The 20,595-nt window shown below is 37.5% G+C and overlaps 1 protein-coding gene across 1 annotated transcript in view; it reads left to right on the top strand.

Annotated features, from left to right (window-relative positions):
- DIDO1 (death inducer-obliterator 1) overlaps window positions 1-20,595 on the top strand; it is a 36,227-nt gene that overhangs the window by 9,789 nt on the left and 5,843 nt on the right. The window contains 9 exon segments of the mRNA XM_029070673.2: window positions 5,293-5,767; window positions 6,527-6,686; window positions 7,634-7,750; window positions 7,928-8,029; window positions 8,275-8,410; window positions 8,689-9,229; window positions 9,935-10,088; window positions 10,969-11,058; window positions 11,447-11,642. Of these exon segments, the coding sequence (XP_028926506.1) occupies window positions 5,293-5,767; window positions 6,527-6,686; window positions 7,634-7,750; window positions 7,928-8,029; window positions 8,275-8,410; window positions 8,689-9,229; window positions 9,935-10,088; window positions 10,969-11,058; window positions 11,447-11,642 (1,971 nt within the window).

Raw genomic sequence — 20,595 nt, 5'->3', positions numbered from 1 at the left:
ACACACAGTGTATTGCAGTGGGTAGATATAGTTTATACGTTATTCAGGTCTATCTGAGCATCACTACTCCATACCCTGGATTCGATTTGTGAAGGATACTCATCCAAAATGTATTTCTAACATCAGCAGTGATAGGAAATTACTGAGCCAATGGATCTTGTCTTATAACCAAAGAGTCATTTCTGACCCGTAGTGACTCCATGGACACATCTCTCCCAGAACACCCCACCGCTATCTGCAATCGTTCTGGTAGTGTTTCTGTAGAGTTTTCTTGGTAAAAATATAGAAGTGGTTTACCATTGCCGCCTTCCACTCAGTAAGTTTGAGTCTCCGCCCTTGACTCTCTCCCATGCCACTGCTGCCCAGCACAGGAACCAATGGGACCCTTTGAATATTCCACCACAATATTTTCCCTTCTTGGTGATGTGATGCATCCTGGCATTTTTTTAAATTGCCACAGAGATCTGGACATGTAATAAGTGCCTGAAAAGCTCATCAAGTGGGGAAGAAATGAAATGCTTGTATCTTTAAAAAACCTGTTTTATGATTACAACAAAAATGGCATTAAATCTTTTTATCAAGCTCTATCCCAGTCGAAGCAACTAATTCTTATATGAATTGAATCTTAATTAGATTATGATAATGGCCTGTAAATAACAAGTGGCTAGAAGATAAATGCCTTTCTTTGCTGCAACAAAGCTGAGTGCTCTAAAGACATTTGCACTTAAAACTATATTATTAAGCACTTTGTTTGTGCTAGGCACTCTACAATGCTCAGGATAAAGGATTGAGAGCACCTCACACTGAGGCAGAAAAATCATATTTCATTGCCAATTTATGGATTAGGAAATCAGATAACTTGTCCAAGGTAACACAGCAAGCCAATGCTTGGGATTAGAACCTTGGTCTCCCTACTCCTCGTCCTGTACTCTTATACTTTACCAATCTGCCACCCATGAAGAAATTCTTATGAATAATTAGGGTTGCCATTCGTCTGGTTTTTTGATGGAGTCTGCTTTTCAGCTAATAGAGAACCAGATTCCCATGTCCTATATTACTAAACAGCAAGCTGCTATCAATTACACTACATGCACATCTCAGCAGTTCCTGCCAGTAAGTTAGCATCTTAGAAATGGCACCTGTGTTTAAATGGACTTGACTCTGGACCATGTTGGAGTGGGTGGGGGAGGGTCCTGAGGTCTCCTTACAGAAAGTCTGTTGGGATAGACTTCCTCAAAATTACATGTTATGTCATTTTACACCAAGGACTCCAGGGTAATGTGTCTCTGGGTTTGGTGTTTTTTAATGCTGCCTTTGGCCACCCTCTTGATGCTCATTATTATTTTGCTAGGCTGGTAGTGGACCAGTCAGAGGATCTGCATTCCAATTCTAATCCTGCTAGGGTTTTTTTTTTGTTGTTCTTTTTTGTTGTTTGTTTTTGTTTTTAATGGTGCTTTTTAAGCAGTTCCTATATATAAGCCATTGTCCTAACCACTGGAGTAGAAAAAAATATAACCTCATTCAGCACAGTCTCTATCCCAGATAGGCCTCACAGTCTAAGTTTTGCCCTCTGTGTGACCATGGGCAAGGCACTTCAATTTTTCTGTGCTTCAGTTTCTTCATCTGTAAAATAAGGATTAAATGCCTGTCATCCTTCCTACTAGACTGTGACCTAATTATCTTGTATCTACTCCAGTGCTTAGTATATAGCAAGTGCTTAAATACCATTATTATTATATGTTAGAGCTGTCCTTTTGATGTGGTAGTTTGAGAAATTCCCAGTCACATCTAAATCCCGGGACAACAGTGGCCACTGTTTTCAAATATCTTAAATAATTTGATTCAGTGTTCTAATCCTTGTTATATATGCTTTAGGTTTTTTTTTAACCTCCCTAATGCTTACTCCCACGTTAATATGTAGGGTAGAGCTTTCTTTAAAAAATGCAACTTGGTTAGGGATAACACCTATCTTCTCAAATGCCTATATTCAAATTCTGACTATCTGTGGGCTTTGTAAAAGGGGAAGCTACAGATAAGATTTACAAGGATGGTATTGTCTCCATATTTTCTAGTATTTTGCAAGAGATTTGTAATGTAAAGTCAAATAAGAGTTTATATATAAAAAAAGGCCCCCCAATATTTTATGGCTCTATGTAAAGATTTCCCTTTCAGTTTCCAGAAATGGAAAGTCACATTTAATAGAAGGTATCAGCTAATTTGATAGTGACAGTTTCCCTCCCACTTAAAGCATGTCAAAATAAACCTGCCTCTGTTTTGAGCATTTTATATGGGAACAAAATACTAACTGTGGCCTAAACGTATATTTTAAAACACTCAATTATCTGCACAATTTAAAAGAGATTGTGAGCAGCAGCATGGCTTAGTGCATAGAGTCCAGGACTGGGAGTCAGAAAGACTTGGATTCTAATCCCAGCTCTGCCACATGTCTGCATAGTGAGTGAGTCACTTAACTACTCTGGGCCTCAGTTCCCTCATCTATCCGATGGGGGTTAAGACCATGAACCCCATGAGAGACAATGACCGTCCAACCTGAATAATTTGTATCTATCGCAGTGCTTAGAATGGCCCTTGGCACATAGTAAGGGTTTAACAAGTACCATAATAATAATTATTATTGTCCTCTAATACTCTAGTAGGGGCAGCGATTTCCAGGCTATCAGCTGTGATCCGTGAACAGTGGTTATTAACAGTGAGTTATTCAAAGATGAATTAAAGCTGTCAAGCAGATGACATTTACCAGAGGCTAGTAGCCATAAGGTTATATTTATGATCAGCGGCTCAAATTCTGAAATTTGACCATAAGTTCCCCACTAAACTGCAAGCTTCTTATTGGTAGGAAATGTATCTACCAACTCTCTGTATTGTTCTCTTTCAAGCGCTTTCATAGTACAGGGTTTTTCACGCAGCTCAGTAAATATGATTGACCCCCTGATCATTTCTTGGTGGTGTGGCCGAGGAAGGCACACGCAGGTCTACTACAAGTAGAAGTGATATGTGTCCATTGCTATCTTACTGTTTAATTTATTGAAGGAAATTCCTTGAGACTGCAGGGCTCATCATTCATCCCAGCTATCTTAATGCCAGCTATATAGCACTTTCCTTTCACTGTAATTCCGTGCTCTCCTTGTCTTTGCATGCAGCCTTTGCGCACCTTTCCCTTGCATAGCACATTACTGCTGAGGAACATGGAATAAGTCCTTGCCCAAGAAGAATATAAAATCTAATGGACAACCCATTGTAGTGATTAGGCATCAAGGCTAGGAAATGAAAATTACCAGTAGCAAGCTGGTATTTCACGTTAGATTTGCCCTACACAGAATCAAGCCAAACACATTTTTCTAAAAGAAAAAAAAAAGCCTTCAAAACACAAATTTTGCCCCAGGTCCAGTCCATGTATGCCTTTGAGAACTCAGGAAGTTGATGAGAAGCAGCGTGGCTCACTGGAAAGAGCACGGGCTTTGGAGTCAGAGGTCATGGGTTCGAACCCCGGCTCTGCCACTTGCCAACTGTGGGACTTTGGGCAAGTAACTTAACTTCTCTGTGCCTCAGTTCCCTCATCTGTAAAATGGGGATTAAGACTGTGAGCCCCACGTGGGACAACCTGATTTCCCTGTGTCTACCCCAGCGCTTAGAACAGTGCTTGGCACATAGTAAGCGCTTAACAAATATCAACATTATTATTATTATTATGGAACATGGCCTAGTGGAAAAGAACATGGTTCTGGGAGTCAGATGACCTTGATCCTAATTCCAGCTCTGCCATTTGCCCTCTCTGTGCCCTTAGGCAAGACAACTAACTTCTCTGTGCCTCCATTTCCTCATCTGTGAAATGTTAATTCTTGTTCTCCGTCCTACTTAAACTGAATTCCATGTGGGATGGGCACTGTGTCTGACCTCATTGACATGCATCAACCTCGGGTGGAACAGTGCATGACACATAGGTGTTTAAGGAACACCATATTTATCAATTATTGTTAAGTGAGGTCATTTTACACACTTGCTGGCTTTATGTCCTGTTGGATATTTACTGTGCACTAAGTATGGGTGTGGTCTAGTTCTCTTGTAATGGTGGTGTTTGATTCTCTTTTTTGGGGATTCAGCTATATCTGAGTAAGACTATCCTGATCTGTTGAAAATGAAACCATCAGGGAGTGGGGGTTTATGCAGATTTTTAGTGTGTTATAAAGGGATTATTTAGCCACCCCCATTGTTTTCAAACGACAAGTGTAATTTCCCCCTCCTTGATTTTAGTTCAGTTTGTACTGCACATTTTCAAGAGAATCAACCTGACCTTGAATGTCTAAAGTTTAGAGAAGCAGCGTGGCTCAGTGGAAAGAGCCCAGGCTTTGGAGTCAGAGGTCATGAGTTCAAATCCCGGCTCTGCCACTTGCCAGCTGTGTGACTGTGGGCAAGTCGCTTCACTTCTCTGTGCCTCAGTTCCCTCATATGTAAAATGGGGATGAAGACTGTGAGCCCCACGTGGGACAACCTGATTCCCGTGTCTACCCCAGCGCTTAGAACAGTGCTCTGCACATAGTAAGCGCTTAACAAATACCATCATTATTATTATTATTAAAGTAAAATATACTGACTTTCCTGTAATGTTTGGTGTTAACTTGGTTGATTGTTTATATGGTTCATTAATTCTTCAAGTGGAGACAGTCATTTGAAGAAATTCCATGCGGGATGCATAGCTATTATAAACAAAGGCTATATAAAATGCCATGCCTAACAATGATTTTCCTGCCTTCATTTCTATGCCCGGGATTCCGGATTTGATTGTTAGTTAACAAGTGGTGCCTCTGATTGTACTCCCAATTTTAGCATAATTAACAAATTATTGTGCAATCTAGAACAAGGGGTTTATTTTATCAAAATCCCAGATTTAGCTATCTGACAATAACTGAAAGCTTTTTAAAACTCAGGATTCCGTATTGAATGATTTTTAACCTGATCCAGGTGCTGAATACTCACATTCATGAATAATGGAAATATACAGTCACTGCTAAAATCTGTAATTTTAATATGTGAGAATTAGCTTGGTTTTCTCATACATTCATGATGAAGCTGTTGTCTGTAATCTTTGAAGGTGATCTATTGAATGTGGTGCAGCTTCATTCTGCTAAGTGTTAGAACTGGAAATAATGTATTTTACTCTGACTTTTTTGAATATGTACATTACAGTAAATGATCCTGTTTATGTATATAGTTTCACCTTTTTTTGGTATTAAGTGCTTTCCATCAAAGTTTTTTTTTCCTTTTTCTTTCTAGCTATTAAAGAAGAAAAGAGGATTGAAGATAAGTCAGCAGTTCCAGTTGTATCAAAAAAAGTGGTTGCTTCAACTTCGACCTCTGCAGTCGGAAAGCAGTCATCTGTTATATCTAGAAATTTAGCCCCCAAAAAATCCACACCAATTTCTAACCCATCAGTTCCCAAACAACCAATTAAAAATTCTCCTGGAAATTTCAAAGGTGTGATCCCAAAAAAATCTTGGCTTTCAGCCACTACATCAGGCAGTGTTTCAACTACTAAACAGTCTGGACTCTCTTATGCCACTGCAGGATCCAGTTCTAAAAAATTAAGTCTGTCGTCTTTAACTGGGGGGGTTAAAAAGACAGCAGGATCTTCTATTCCTACTTCTTCATCTGTAGCAGCAAAATTTGGAGCTAACCCCTCTCAGTCACAACCCAATTCTCAAATTCGACAGAATATTCGACGATCGCTAAAAGAGATTTTGTGGAAAAGGTGAGCTACTTGCATCTGTTTTGGGGACTGTAATTTTAGATACATGAGCAGCATTTCTACCTAATGGGGACTGAAGAATATTGAGATTTAAACCTCCTAGGATGTTTTAAAGATGACATATATTGAAAAAAAAGATGATTTTGAACTATCTTTGAAGTAATAGTGAAAGTTTAAAAAAATCCCAGTTTCAATTGTGCATTGAACATGTTTGTTTATAATTTATATTTCTCTTAACATGTAAACATTTTATGATCAATTGTACTTCATGACCATTTTTTCTAGAAAAGGACTTAAATGACTGATGTTTGTGGGCAAAATTTATTTCAGGTGATTGTTTTTAAAATGTGTAAACAAAAAAATGCTAACAATTTGTAGAGAATATTTTTGTGTCTACTTTTAGGAGCAGCAAGTCATTCTCAGTGAATATAATATTGTAGATCTTGCATCTAGCCAAACAAAATCAGCATTAATGCGCTTATTATTTAAGTAATGCCCAATGATTTGGTAGCAGTAGAGAAGAGCAGTCTATTTTTTACACTGTGGTTCACATTGAGAATGATAGACCTAATCTTCTCATTCAATAGTATTTATTGAGCGCTTACTATGTGCAGAGCACTGTACTAAGCGCTTGGGATGAACAAGTCGGCAACAGATAGAGACAGTCCCTGCCGTTTGACGGGCTTACAGTCTAATCTTTAAAACACAGTAATAAAAATTAAACAATGCCTTAAATATTCAACTTTTGTTTTTACATTGTAGAGTCAATGATAGTGATGACTTAATAATGACGGAAAATGAAGTGGGAAAGATTGCCCTGCATATTGAGAAGGAACTGTTTAACTTGTTTCACGTTACAGACAACCGTTACAAAAGTAAATATCGCAGCATTATGTTTAACCTCAAGGATCCTAAAAATCAGGTTTGTGTATTGGTTTTCATTCTATGGGGAAACTTGTAAGCAAAACTAAAATTTTATCGGAAACCACATAAATGCACCATAATTTTCAGCATCCCAAGACTTTGGGAACTGGATGAAATATAACTTGGCCAATAACCCTGAACAAAAGTAGATCAGTCAATGGGATTTGAGTGCCTCTGTGCAGAGCACTGTACTTGGACGAGTACAATAATAATAATTGTATTTCTTCTTAAGTGTTTATTCTGTGCGTAGCACTGTACTAAGTGTAGAATTAGATATAAGGTAATCAGATCCCATATGAAGCTTGCATTCTAGGTACGAGGGAGCACAGGTATTGAATTCCCATTTTGCACATGAGAGAAGTGAAGCACAGAGAAGTTGTGTGACCTTGGGCAAGTCACTTAGCAGGCAAGTGGTGAAGCCAGGATTTAGAACCCAGAGCCTTTGACTTCCAAGCCCATGCTGAAACAATCCTTGCCTTCGGAGTTTTCAGTATGATGGGAGAGATATTAAAATAAATGGCAAAGAAAGAAGGAAAATGAGTTCTGTGCACGAAGTGGTGATTAATGGGGCATGTATACTTGAATGCTAAGAGATTAGAAATAAATTTTGATTAGGGTGGTTGACATTTGCAATTTGAAAAGGAAAGGTGCAATTTGACAACAGTAACATAAAATGAATTTTACCGTTTAATAGCTACAGTAGAGGCTGTTTCCAGAGTACCGTGTTCATTCATTCAGTCCTATTTATTGAGTGCTTATGTGTGCAAAGCACGGTACTAAGCGATATGTGTAAACTCACTGTGGGCAGGGAACCTGTCTGCCGACTCTGCTGTTCTCTCGCTAGTGCCTAGAACCAGTAGGTACTCAATAAATAACACTGGTGACATGTTCTTTCTGTGAACTGGAATTTTAGCCTAAAAAAAACCCCAAACTGCTTCTTTGCAGGGACTCTTTCACCGTGTTCTACGTGAGGAAATTCCTTTGTCAAAACTTGTAAGAATGAAGCCTGAAGAACTTCTGTCTAAAGAGTTGTCAGTATGGAAAGAGAGGCCCACAAAATCTGTAAGTAGTAATACTACAGTGCCCCAGTTCTGGAAGAATATTCTGCTTTGGTTCAGAAGGCAGGGAGGATGGGTTACTTTCCAGATTGATCTATAATTAATCACAGGTTAGTTTTATTCCAACATGGTATGATATTTTGAAATATAACCTAATTTGTTTATTTTAAAAAACATTTAGGTGGAGGCCAGAAATAAACAGCCAAATGAAAGCAAGAAACCTGCCACTAAACAGGAAGCTATACCAGATATGGAAGATTCTCCACCAGTGTCAGACTCAGATGTAAGTGTGGTAAGGCATTTTATTCATTTCTTTGTTTATAATTTATATTTCTCTTAACATGTAAACATTTTATGATCAATTGTACTTCATGACCATTTTTTCTAGAAAAGGACTTAAATGACTAATGTTTGTGGGCAAAATTTATTTCAGGTGATTGTTTTTAAAATGTGTAAACAAAAAAATGCTAACAATTTGTAGAGAATATTTTTTAAAATGATTTTTTTAAATCCTGTGTCTACTTTTAGGAGCAGCAAGAATCATCCCGAGTTGCACCTGAAAAAAGCAATGCTCCTCTCCTTGATATTTTCAGCAGTATGTTAAAAGATACAACAAGTCAGCATCGAGCTCATCTTTTTGACCTGAATTGCAAAATCTGTACAGGTGAATATCAAGCAAAATATTAGTTTCAAATTTTTATATGGAGACTAAAATAGTTATTCAATCAGTTTCTTGTAAATCATATGACTTGGACCCTTGAACAAACTCTGGCTTCAGTAGAGGCTTAAAAAATATTTACAGAATTATTTTAGGGCATATCTATTTTCAATTTAGGTTCAGTAGCAAGCAGTATCCTCTGCCTTAAGACAGTATGCTATATAATATAATTTTGTTTCATTTTGAAAACTGCATAACACCTGTAACTTCTTTCAATTTTTCAGGTCAGGTACAGTCATCAGAAGATGAGCCGGCTATAAAGAAATCAAAAAATTCAACCTCGGCTAAGAAGGTGGAACCAAAGTCAAAATATGACAGCACCGTGTCTGGGACTACTGCTCAGTCTACTGACGAAGTTGCTTCTGAAACCGCAGATGACGCTACTCTTGAATCAGATGTCGAAAACATTCCACAACCAAACGTGGAAAAAAATTTTCCAGTATCACAGGGACAAAGTAATGCAGAGCCATCTGTGCTGGAAGAAAGCTCAGTTTACCCAATCTCCTGTGCTGCTGGAGTTGTTACTACTACAGTAACTGTATCTGGCAGGGATCCTCGAACTGCAATGAGCAGTTCTACTGTTGCTTCAGCATTGCGTACTAGTTCTGGCACTCTTACAGACAAAGGAGCATCTACTGGAGAGACAAAACAAGAAATGCCGAAACCTGTTGTGACCCCCACAGCAGTACCAAAATCCATATTGGCAAAACCATCTTCATCACCAGATCCAAGATATTTAGTGGTTCCGCCATCACCAAATATTAAGTATGTAATTTATATAGGATTCTAATCCAATAGAATAGTGTTGGGTTTTTTCAAATTATTTTAATCATCATCATCATCATTTTGAGCACTTGCTATATGCAGGGCACTGTACCAAGTGCTTAGGTAGAATACAATGTGAGTTGTTAGTCACATTCCCTGCCCACAACAAGCTTTCCTTTTACATTGTTGCTCACTTCCTGTGTCCAATAGCTGTTTCTCAGTAAATCCCAGCTGTTTTCCAGTCCACCAGTATCAGAGCTGAGATTAGACCCCGGGTCCTCTGACTCCCAGGATCGTGTTCTTCTAGGTCACGCTGCTTCTCCTTTAAAATTCTAGGTATTAAAGTGCTGTCCAAAATGCCCCTCCATTTGGAATTTGCAAAATTGACCACCTTAATAGAGAGGAGAAATTAACAGGGATTGTGCATGTATCATGGAAGGTGCACAACATTAAAAAAAAGAATATGTGGTATTTTAAGAAGGGAAAAGTCCTCCTTTTCATGTATTTTGCCCTTCAGCCCATCCATTTTCTTTGAAATCTGAAGTAGTTTTACTGAAAATTAAATTAAGATTAAGGGGACATATTCATTAAGCAGGATTATAACTTCCATTATAAGATGCTTTTGAAGAATCTTGTAACTTTCAAGCATCGTTTAGTCAAGGGAAGGCTTAAATTGACACAGTTTCCTATGGTTCTGTTTTGCAGCATCCCGGAATCACGGTCCCCTCAAGAAGGAGATACTTCCCTCTTCCTGTCTCGCCTCAACACCATTTGGAAAGGATTTATTAATATGCAAAGTGTAGCGAAGTTTGTCACTAAGGCATACCCTGTCTCTGGGTGCTTTGATTACCTCAGTGAGGTTAGAATGGATGAATGTGTGTATGGGTGTTTTGCTTCTAGGAATTTTCACTCCCTTGTAGTCTGGCTCTCTTAACTGAATGTCCACTTAGCTTAACTAAATATCTTAAAGATAACAAATACTAAAAGGCGTATAGTTTTGAAGTTTATATGGTGGGACCAGCAGTTGGGAAACTTGATTTGTCCTTTGGTCAACGAGACCTCGCACTCCTTCTCAAGTGCAGTGTGGCAATTCATACTCACATTATGCTGACAAATCCTATGAGAGAAGAGAAAGCACTAGTATTTAACACAGTAGCTTTCACGATGTTAGAGTTTACTGCTTTGTTCTAATGCAATATCATGTGAAAACTGCTTCCATTTAAGAGACACATATAAAGCCAAACTTCAATACAGAGAGTACAAAAGAGCAACTAGAGCACTGCTTGCTGTCAAGGACCATACAGCCTAGTGGGAAAAGCAGACATGTAAAGCAGGCAACTAATATTGGGAGAGTGGGCATATAAATGCTGTGGGTGGATGGGAGGGTTGACAAAATTTAGTTTAAAAGTACATTTCCTTCACAAAGAAGAAACAGAGTGGATTTGATCAATCCAAATGGGATCTTTTGTTTGGATTTCTCTCACAAACACCTGTAGCTATTTTCCAATTCCCCAGCAGTCTGCACTCCCTTTGCAGTTAAAAGAAGTTGGAGGATTTTATTTAAATTGCCATGTTCCTAATTATTTATTGAAGTGAACTGCAATATAATTATCAACACTTTCATGGGAGTAGTGCATAGCTATATTAAAAGTGTGATAGCTGAATTCATTGGAATTACAGTTTTGACCTTTTAATCCATCCTTTCAACCACTAATTTCAACCAATGCTTTTCTGTTTAGGATTTGCCAGATACAATTCATATTGGTGGGAGGATCTCACCGAAGACAGTCTGGGATTATGTTGGCAAACTCAAATCTTCTGTTTCTAAGGTATTCATTTAAAATCCACTCTATAGAGAATGGGGAAATAGCTTTCATTTTAGTAAAGCGTTCTGATATCTTTTCTGTAAATCAGATTTTATCCAGGAAAGTAAAACATAACCCTACCCCCATCCCCAAAGCTAATATATTAAACTAAAACAGAAGTCTTTTCTGTTTAGCATCCTTTTTTAATGCCATTAACAAATTGTGGCTTTTTTGCACATAACTGATTATAATTTGGCAATATATTGTTTCATGAATTTTAAGATTCCCCTTTAAATATGACTGGTTCATATTGATCCAGTTTTGCGTTTAGTTTCTGTATGAATAAGTCCCTTTCACTGGTTTACTTAGTAGAGTAGAATTAGGTCAACTTTTTCCCCTTTTTACATTTTAGGAGCTGTGTTTGATTCGCTTCCATCCAGCAACTGAAGAGGAAGAAGTTGCCTATATTTCTCTCTACTCCTATTTTAGCAGCCGAGGCCGTTTTGGTGTTGTAGCTAATAACAACAGGCACATCAAGGACCTCTACCTGATTCCACTGAGTGCTAAGGACCCAATTCCATCCAAACTCTTGCCCTTTGAGGGACCAGGTAAGCTCAGAATTTCTGGGTAGCTAAGAGGTACACTCATAATCCAAAATTATCCCCCAAACTAGGTGTTCTCAGTGAATTTGTGACAAGATCATCTTAAAGTACCCTGGAAGTGTAGTTATCTCTAATTACTCTGGTAGGAAAAGGAGGGAAATTTTTAATCCCGGAAAGAAACAAGTCTGCCACACCTGACTTTAGAATTGTTCCACCATTAGGCTCACGCTTCCCATAAAGATAGAAAATACTGTGAATTAATGAAGTTTATCATAAAGGCAAAAATAAATTGTAGCATTGGGTGCCATAAGCTTCAAGTCCATGGAAAATCCAAACTTTAGCCCACTCTAAACTCAACATATCTGATGGAGAAGAAAGGTAATGTTTGAAAAATTTTTTGCATCATGATCCTCTTGTAACAGGATCTTCCATTTTTTTGATGATGTTTGTTGGGAATGAGCAAACTCAAAAAATATTCTTTCCCCGCCTCCACCTCCTGTTGCATCTCCTTTGAATAATTATTTACTTGAAAGCCATGCTTGCTAAACTACCTCTGTCTAACCAAACAAGTTTCTCTCACTAAGAATACATTCCAGTCTTGTCAATTGTCACTTTTTTCTTCCACATTATTCTTCATCAGAGAAGGTGGAGTTTGCTCATCTCAGTGTTATTGAAGTGTGCTTGTAGTAGCGTACTGGGGTGTGCTTATGAACTTACTTCCCAAACAGGACACACGTAGGGGCTTTTGGAGGGTTTGTGGTTACTATACATAACTTTTCTCACTCTCAAAACTGAAGTTTATAGTGAATCTGTTTCAAAACAATTAACGGAAGGGACATTACTGTTATCTTAGAAGTTTAAATTTTACCCAAACAACTCTTTAAGTACTGTGCCACTTTCTTGTTTTTCAAGAAGGCATTGTTTGTAATTTTCTCAGTCTTACTGGATCCACTTCACATATCAGCCAAGGCCTACCAATCATCTCCTCATTCCCTTCCAGACTGCTCCAGGCACAACCCCTATCAGTCCTCATTTGGACATGAGCTGGATTTCACTCCAGCAATATGGGGACTGTGTGTCTGAACTCGGCTAGATAACGGAGCTAGGTGCGTGTGAACCTGTTCATGGACTTCATGCCAGGCTCAAAAATTACACTTTCCAGCATTATTTGAGCCCTAAGTAGAGCTCTGTGTTTTGTGATAGCAAAATCAGAGCTAATGCTTTTTCAGCTACTAGAAGTTAAAACAATAAAGATCCACTCTAGATGCTGTGGTGTCCAGGTCAGAAATCCTCCCCCAACACCTCCCCCCCCCCCCCCCCAAACACCACCTAAAGGCTTTCATTTCCCACTACCCCTGCACTCGGTGAAGAAATGCCATCCGACTGGTGAGTTGGAATCTGTGCTCCAGTTCCCAGTTCCAGAAATGGATGAAGAAGAGGTCGCTGGCTTCTCAGCCAGCCCATAGGCAGGACAATTCCTGCTTTCCCGATCTGGAGTGAAGAATAAGAAGCTGAGTGCTAGCTTACCAACCAACTGAAGAATCTATGGTCAGTCATTGGCTAAAGGTGGCCATCTAGAGATAAAATTTGGTCTTGTTCTTCCAACATTCATCTTTAATTTAGACAATTTAATCACTTCCTCTTCATTTTAATTAAGGTGCATTTATTGTGAGACTAAAAAATGCCTAATTTCTTCTAGAGTAATGACTTACCTGGTGAGGTGACCTTTTACCCCAAATTGAATGGACAACATTCTAAGCTTCCTGCCACACATGTTCTTCCTACAGAAATCCATCAGTCAATGGCATAAGTGATATGGGGCTGAGAGTGGGGTGAATATCAATTGAACACACACACACACACACACACACACACACATACATATGAAAGGTAGCTTTTTAAACAATGTGTAACCATTTTTATATACAGGCATTTGTGATCCAGTGAATAGAAATAAGTGCACCCCCCTGCACTTAATACCACAATGATTAGTTAAGCACTTACTTTGTGCCAAGTACTGGTATAGATACAAGATTATCAGGAATTCCTGGCCCACATGGGGCTCTCAGTCCAAGGAGGAGGGTGAACAGGTATTTCATCTCCATTTTACAGATGAGGAAACAGGCACCAAGAAATTAAGTGACTTTACCCTAGGTCACCTAGCAGGCAAGTGGCAGATTTGGAATTGGAACCCAGGTCCCCTGTCTGTTAGGTCCATGGTCTTTTCACTAGGTTATCCATGCTGCTTTTCTAAAGATTTTACAGTCACACACAGATGGTATTCAGGGTTAGGGTGTTTCTATTTATACCTTCCAATAATGCAGAGAGTGGATTTTATTCCCTCTGATAACTGAAGCACCATAAAGAACATTGGTGCCATCACCAACAAATTCAAGGTGGTTATATGAGTGGTCAAGGGAAACTACTGGAAAAACAGGATAGTATTTCAGTAACTGTATAGTAGTGTGCTCAATATGATAAAACTAATGCCATCACTTACATATTTTAAAATATTATATATTATAAAAACAAACCATAGTATTTAGCACTTACTGTTTCCAGAGCACTGTATTAAGTGCATGGGTGAGTGCAGTACAGTAAATAGACATGAATTCTACTATCAAGGAACATATATTCTAGTGGAGGGGACAGACATAAATTTTTATTTATAAATACAAATTTAAAAATTACATCATCCCCACCCTCATTCAGCAACCTCCTATATCAAATAAATTCAAAAACATTAACCCTCTAAACCAAACATCAGGGAATAGATGCTGAAAAGAAGATAATAAATTTTTCTGGTGTACTGACTGATGGAGGGAGAGGGGGCAAGCATGAGTCAGGATTTATTTTCATGGAGGCTGGGCTACCATGAATGCAGTCCACTCTAAATTCAACTGCTTGAAACAGTAGTTGCTTTTGGATTCCGTGAACACGATTAGCTCCTAATTAATCCTGGCATTTAATAGGCATCACAATAAGCCATGATGCTTTCTTTCTCAAGTGTGTGCTTGTTGATTTTTCAGACGCGTTGGATTAGGAATGTCAAAGTAGTTGTCTCTGGGTATTCTCAAAGGATTAGTAGGGAATCCCCCATGAATAGGTAAAATAAATACTATCTGCACCTGACTGCAAAATTTTATACTGTAACTCATGGCCTTCCAAACTGGGGCAGGATGACAGTGGCCATTCAGTCCAACAGTGGTATTTATCAAGTGCTTACTGTGTGCAGAGCACCATACTAAGTACTCGGGGCAGTACAGTACAGCAGAGTTGGTAGACTTGTTCCCTGACCACAGGGACCTTACAGTCTACATGGGAAGACAGATATTAATATAAATGAATGGTTTATAGATACATTCATAAATGCTGAGGGCGGAGCAAATACCAAATGACCAGAGGTCATAGATCCAAGTGCGTAGTCCTCTCAGAAGGGAGAGGGAGCTGGGGAAAGGGCTTAATTGAGGAAGACTTCTTGGGCTTAATGTAACCTTTAACAAGGCTTTGAAATGGGGGAGAGTGGTGTTCTGGCATATATGGGGGGGAGAGAGAGTTTGCAGGCCAGAGGAAGGATGTGGGAAAGGGGTTGGTGGCGAGCTAGATGAGATTGGGGCACAGTGAGCAAGCTGGCACTAGAGGAGTGAAGTGTGGTGAAGTGTATGGGTTGGGCTGTGATAGGAGATAGGTAAGGTGGCGGGGGACAAGCTGATTGAGTGCTTTAAAGCCAATAGTAAGGAGTTTCTGTTTGACGCAGAAGTGACCAGCCATTGAATAGGTGGAGCAGTGACTGTTGGTGACCAAAGAGACAGCAGAGGCTGGGGACAGGATAGGGTCTGCTTCGGTCACAGCGATAAGAATAGTTCCAACTAACAGTGCCAACCATAAAAAAATAAGTTCACAGTTTCCGAGGGACTCCCAATTTTATTTCTCATGGATTAAATAGAGATACTACTTTTCCAAATGAACCCTGAAGGGCATTGCTGCTATCTTCCCTTTTAGGGTTGGAATTAAGAGGTTCCTTTCACTTAAACTTCTCACATGAGAAATATATAAGAATTCTTGAATTGCTATTAATTTTTGTGTCCATCCTTACTTGTGTTCTGATACTAGCTAAGTGATGCTGTGAGTTCAGGTAAGCAACTTCAGTTATGTATATATGTGTAAGTTTGGAACTAGAACTGTAATCAGACTTCAGATTGAATGGAATATCCTGCCCTATCTCCCCCTTCAAAATCAATAAAAGTATTTTATGAAAACCTGTCATTGTCTCCTTAAATCCACACATTTTAGTATCCCTCTTGGAAAATATCAAATTTCAGTAAATCACTCTACAGAAATTCAGGCACCAACTTGTTTGCAGCATTCTGATGGACTGATGTCTCGACGAAGATGAGGACTTCTGTACCTTTGATTTATCAGAAGAGCATTATACATTTATTTCCTGACAATTTAGTTTTGAAAATGGTAACAAAGGGGACAGTTCCTTCTGAAGTACTCATAAGACTTGCACACAACATTATTTTAGCTGGAGTTTGCATTTTATTTTAGTAGGTACAGACATTTGAGTACATGTAGGGAAATATTCAATTTAAGTACTATATGGTGGAACACTGGGAAGCAGACTGGGAGAAACAAATTTTTTTTTGAGGAAGGGTGAGAAATTTGAGTAAGCCAAACAGACAGGCTGCTTAGTTCGGCTCTCGAGAAAGGATGGACTTCATTATCTCCAAGCTTCCTTTGATGGGATTGAAACGAGCACTGAGAAGATGAAATAAGGGGCCCTATAACCATCTTTAGAAGCTATAATGTTCCATTCCACTTTTATCAAAAGTTGCCTATTGAAGCATGGTCAAATGTGTTTAGTCATTGCTGAGAATTAGTTGGTCCTGGCCTTCTTTAAACATCACCTTTGAAGAGGCTTCCCTTTCTCCTTTAAAAGTGAATGTCCTTAGTTCTCTTGGAATATTTTAGAAATCTTATTTTATCAGTGTTAATGCTGAATTCTCCTAAATCTTAAAACATGGTTTCTGAAATTGGAGCTTCTCCAAAAAAAATCCTGACATATAATAGATCCAAATTGAAAGAGCTCATTTTAACCCACATGATGCCATAGGCTACTACTGATTTGCCTGGTTTGTTTACTGCACTGCATTGAAGCATACCCAGAGTTTTCAAACCTCCCTCAGGAAGAGGGGTAATGCTCTTCCAGCAACAACTTCTATGTGTGATTCCTTCCTTTTAATGCTATACATCTTATCATATGCTTTACAAATAATTTCAACACTACAAACTGGGTAGGTAAGTAAAGCTCCTTCGTGCTTTATACGTTGAGAAAATTGAAGTAGCTTTGTTCATTCAGTGGAGTTACACTTCTAGTGAGTTTCTGACTTCCAATCCAGTCCTTATACTTCACCCTTTTTTCTTCAGCCACTTTTTCCATATTGTTTCATCCAATTTCTGCACCCTTCAAGACTACATGTCTTAATCCTATTTCCCTAAAGGAGTAACATTCTCAATTTTGTGGCCAACAAATTGAAGTTTGGAAGTGAACAAGTTAACTGGTGTTCACTTACATCATTGAGTCCTAAGTGAAATCCTGTTCAATTGTTTGCCCATTTCCAAAAGGATATTGAACTACAAATAGAACATTTGCTTTAAACCCATTTGGTTACCTTTTATCCTTCAAATCCATCTTTTTGTATTTTATTAGGGTATTAAGACAAATAGATGCCCTATCTGCCACAAGTTTTATTATCTGTAAATATTGCTTCCACCAGTAAATATCAAAAGGTAGAATCATGAAAAAAATGGGCAATTCTTTTCTGTTTTAATACCCTAAAATCTTTATTTCATAAGTCTTTTTTCCCTGTAGCTGGCATATTGGGCATTAAACTGACTAGAATTTTATTTTGGACACCAGTGACACATTCAGCAAGATGAAGTTTAGATTTTAAGAAAATGACCATGGTGCATATTCATGTTGTAGACAGTCCTGTCACAACTGCATTTCACGTTTAAATGCCTTATTTATAATTTCTTAGTAAGTCCATCTGTAGAGCAGCAGATGATGAGGGTATCATTTAAATCAAGTCTTGTGTAGACAGATTTACCTCAATAGAACGTTGATGATTTGAAGGTAAAAAGTTAACTGAAATTAATAGATTTGTAAAGTAATTCATGAAATACACACAGGAGTCACAACTGTAAAAAATTACATTTTTAGTAAAAATTGGCAATTGTAAACAATTTCTGAATAACACCATTTTGTCATAGTGGAACCAGTATTACACTTTGAACAGGACAGAGTAGTTGATTTTGATCTCTGCTAAGTACATATTGCAAAATCCTACCAAATGGCCAACTCACTGGCCTCCTTGATCAACTTATTTTCTTTCTGCTCCCAATTTTGTTGCATTCTATTTGTGATTTAACATTTTATAATAGTTAACATAGACTTCTCAGTTCTCCTAGTTTTATATTTCTTGAGTGCTAGTCTTATGAATTTCCTCTAACTTAAATGTCTTGCAGCTAGTGAATTGCTGATAATTTTAAATTCTACTGAGATTATAGTTCTGGAGATTTTTAAAAATAAATTTGGAGTCCAGGGGTTTTTTTTAATGCCATTTTCATCCTTTATGGAAATGTGTTAGAATGAAACCCTAATTTCTGTTCCGTAGATGATGGTAACTTCAATACTATTGAGTTGCAGAAGACTGCAGCTGACCTTTTTCTATAATCTTCATTTTGCTTATGTAGCTAATAAGCCTGGGTAAACCCCTCATTTTTTAAAAAATCCTGTTAATTTAACATTCAAATATAAGTGAGAATTTAAAGCTTCTTTTTAATCAGATTTTTAGTCTCATTGCAAATATATAGCTGTTTGATTCATTCGAAATACGTAGTTTCAAAATGTTCATGCTATTCAATGTCCCTTAATTTCTTGTACATCTCCCTAGTCTCTAAAGTGTTAACTGACAAGAAGATTTGGCCACAGTTTGTTTTAGGTTAAGTAAAATGGTTTTCCAATTTATTAAGGATCTCGGAGTTTAGGAGACAACATTCATGGGAGTGTTTTGAAGAATGAAAGCATCTCAGTATGTGAAACTAGTCCAATTGACTGGCAAATGGATAGGACTTGTATTTTTTCACACTAGCTCAGGATCTCAGTAGAACATAATTTAATTTTATCAATACACTAAAAGATAAGTTTGAAATCTCTAAATTGGATGCAAAATGTATGCAAAAAACTACTAGCATTACCTAAGCAAGTTTATGTCCAGAGCTATAGTATTTTAAATAAGGCAAATTTTGCAATTATTGCCATATTTACTACAAATTTAAGCACAGGATTTAAGATATAGATTAAATTAGTATTTTAAAATATATGGATAGTGTAAATTAAGATACAATGGCTCACATTTTGAATCCTCTTTTTTCCTTGAAATTTTTTCCAAGGCTGACAATGTGGACAGTCTATGTCCTTTGCTTCTATCAGTGGTATTTATGTGTGCAGAGCATTGTACTATGCTCTTAGGAGAGTACAGTAGAAATGAATAGACACAGTCCTTGCCCTCAAGGACTTAATGTTTGCTTCTCTTTCTACTTCCTTCTTATCTCCCTCCCTAATTGCCTGGGGTTTTTTTTTTGGTGGTGATGGTGGTGTTCTTGGTCATTTTTGTGATCATAAGCATCTACAAGTAGATAGGGCAAAGAAAATGAGATGAAACTATGATCACACAATCTAAATTATTTTGATTTTAATCTGGCTTTCCATTTTCTTTGTGCTCCAAACTCCCAATTTTATGGATAATCATGAGTTGTTTATAAGGCTATAAAGTACAGGGTCCTTTATGGGAGTAATACAATAATTCTCTTTACTAGAAAGGTATTGCTTTAACTTCTTATTCATTGAAAATAATTTTGATGTTTATAGTTTAAATTCATTACTTTTCAATATGTTTACTCCCTAATAAAATGTCTTTTAAAATTTTTGCCATTGAAAAGTCAGCTCAACATTGGAACACAAAAAAACTGCCACTGATTTTAGTTCCTCTATGTTTGGTGTGTACTTTGATATACATATCCTGAAATTTAATTTTTAAAATTAACCTTTTAAATATCAAATACTTTATCTAAAGAGACTGCTATTTAAACATTAGATAATTCTAGGCTTAATTTATTTGAATCTAAAGAAGGATCAGTAGAATAGTTTAATGAAACTCAGTAAAGCTTCATTTTGTGAATCTCAGTAACAGGACATTAATATAGTCATTTATGCTTATTAGTAAACCTTCCTTGATACTTTAATTCCTTTTCCTCTTTTTACTTATTTCTCCAAGCTTTAGAAATACATTTATTACATTTAAGTTAATGACTCAAACATTGAAAATGTAAAAGTCAATTCTTATTTGTAGTAAACTGAAGGCATACTATCAGTTCACTCTACTTCAAAAGAGAACACATACTTATTCTAGCATTGTTCTGCCCTAGCAATTTGAGAATACATTGTACTTCCTATAAGGAATTTTGTACCATACTATAAAGGAGATGTATATTTTCAAATAGATTGCTGCTTTACAATTCAATGATGTTTTACACAAAATAGTAGTGAATAGAAGATAAACACTAAGGAAATCAAGAAATGTAACCACTGGAGATGCAAGGAGCTTGATTGTGGATGCTTGAACTTTGTGATGCATTTGACTTTCCCCCCTCACAGCGTGAAATTAGGAATAATCTATTTTTAAACTGGAGGATTAGTCCCTGGTGTAATTTATGTACATGTGTAAAAGTGTATATGTGTTTTCATGTAGTTTCAGTGCTATTTCATCCTATGTTTACCCAAATGTTCGTCTTTTTCGCCCTGCTGTTATACCTAATTTAGTAATTAAATATCATATTATGTTGCAAATATTTTATCTGAAGTGAATCGGATTTTGAAGTTAGCAGCAAAAAT

This window comes from Ornithorhynchus anatinus, chromosome 8 (genome assembly GCF_004115215.2).
Source record: "Ornithorhynchus anatinus isolate Pmale09 chromosome 8, mOrnAna1.pri.v4, whole genome shotgun sequence".
Taxonomy (NCBI): domain Eukaryota; kingdom Metazoa; phylum Chordata; class Mammalia; order Monotremata; family Ornithorhynchidae; genus Ornithorhynchus; species Ornithorhynchus anatinus.
The sequence above is the reverse complement of the archived record's forward strand: the minus strand, read 5'-3'. Positions and strand labels throughout refer to the sequence as shown.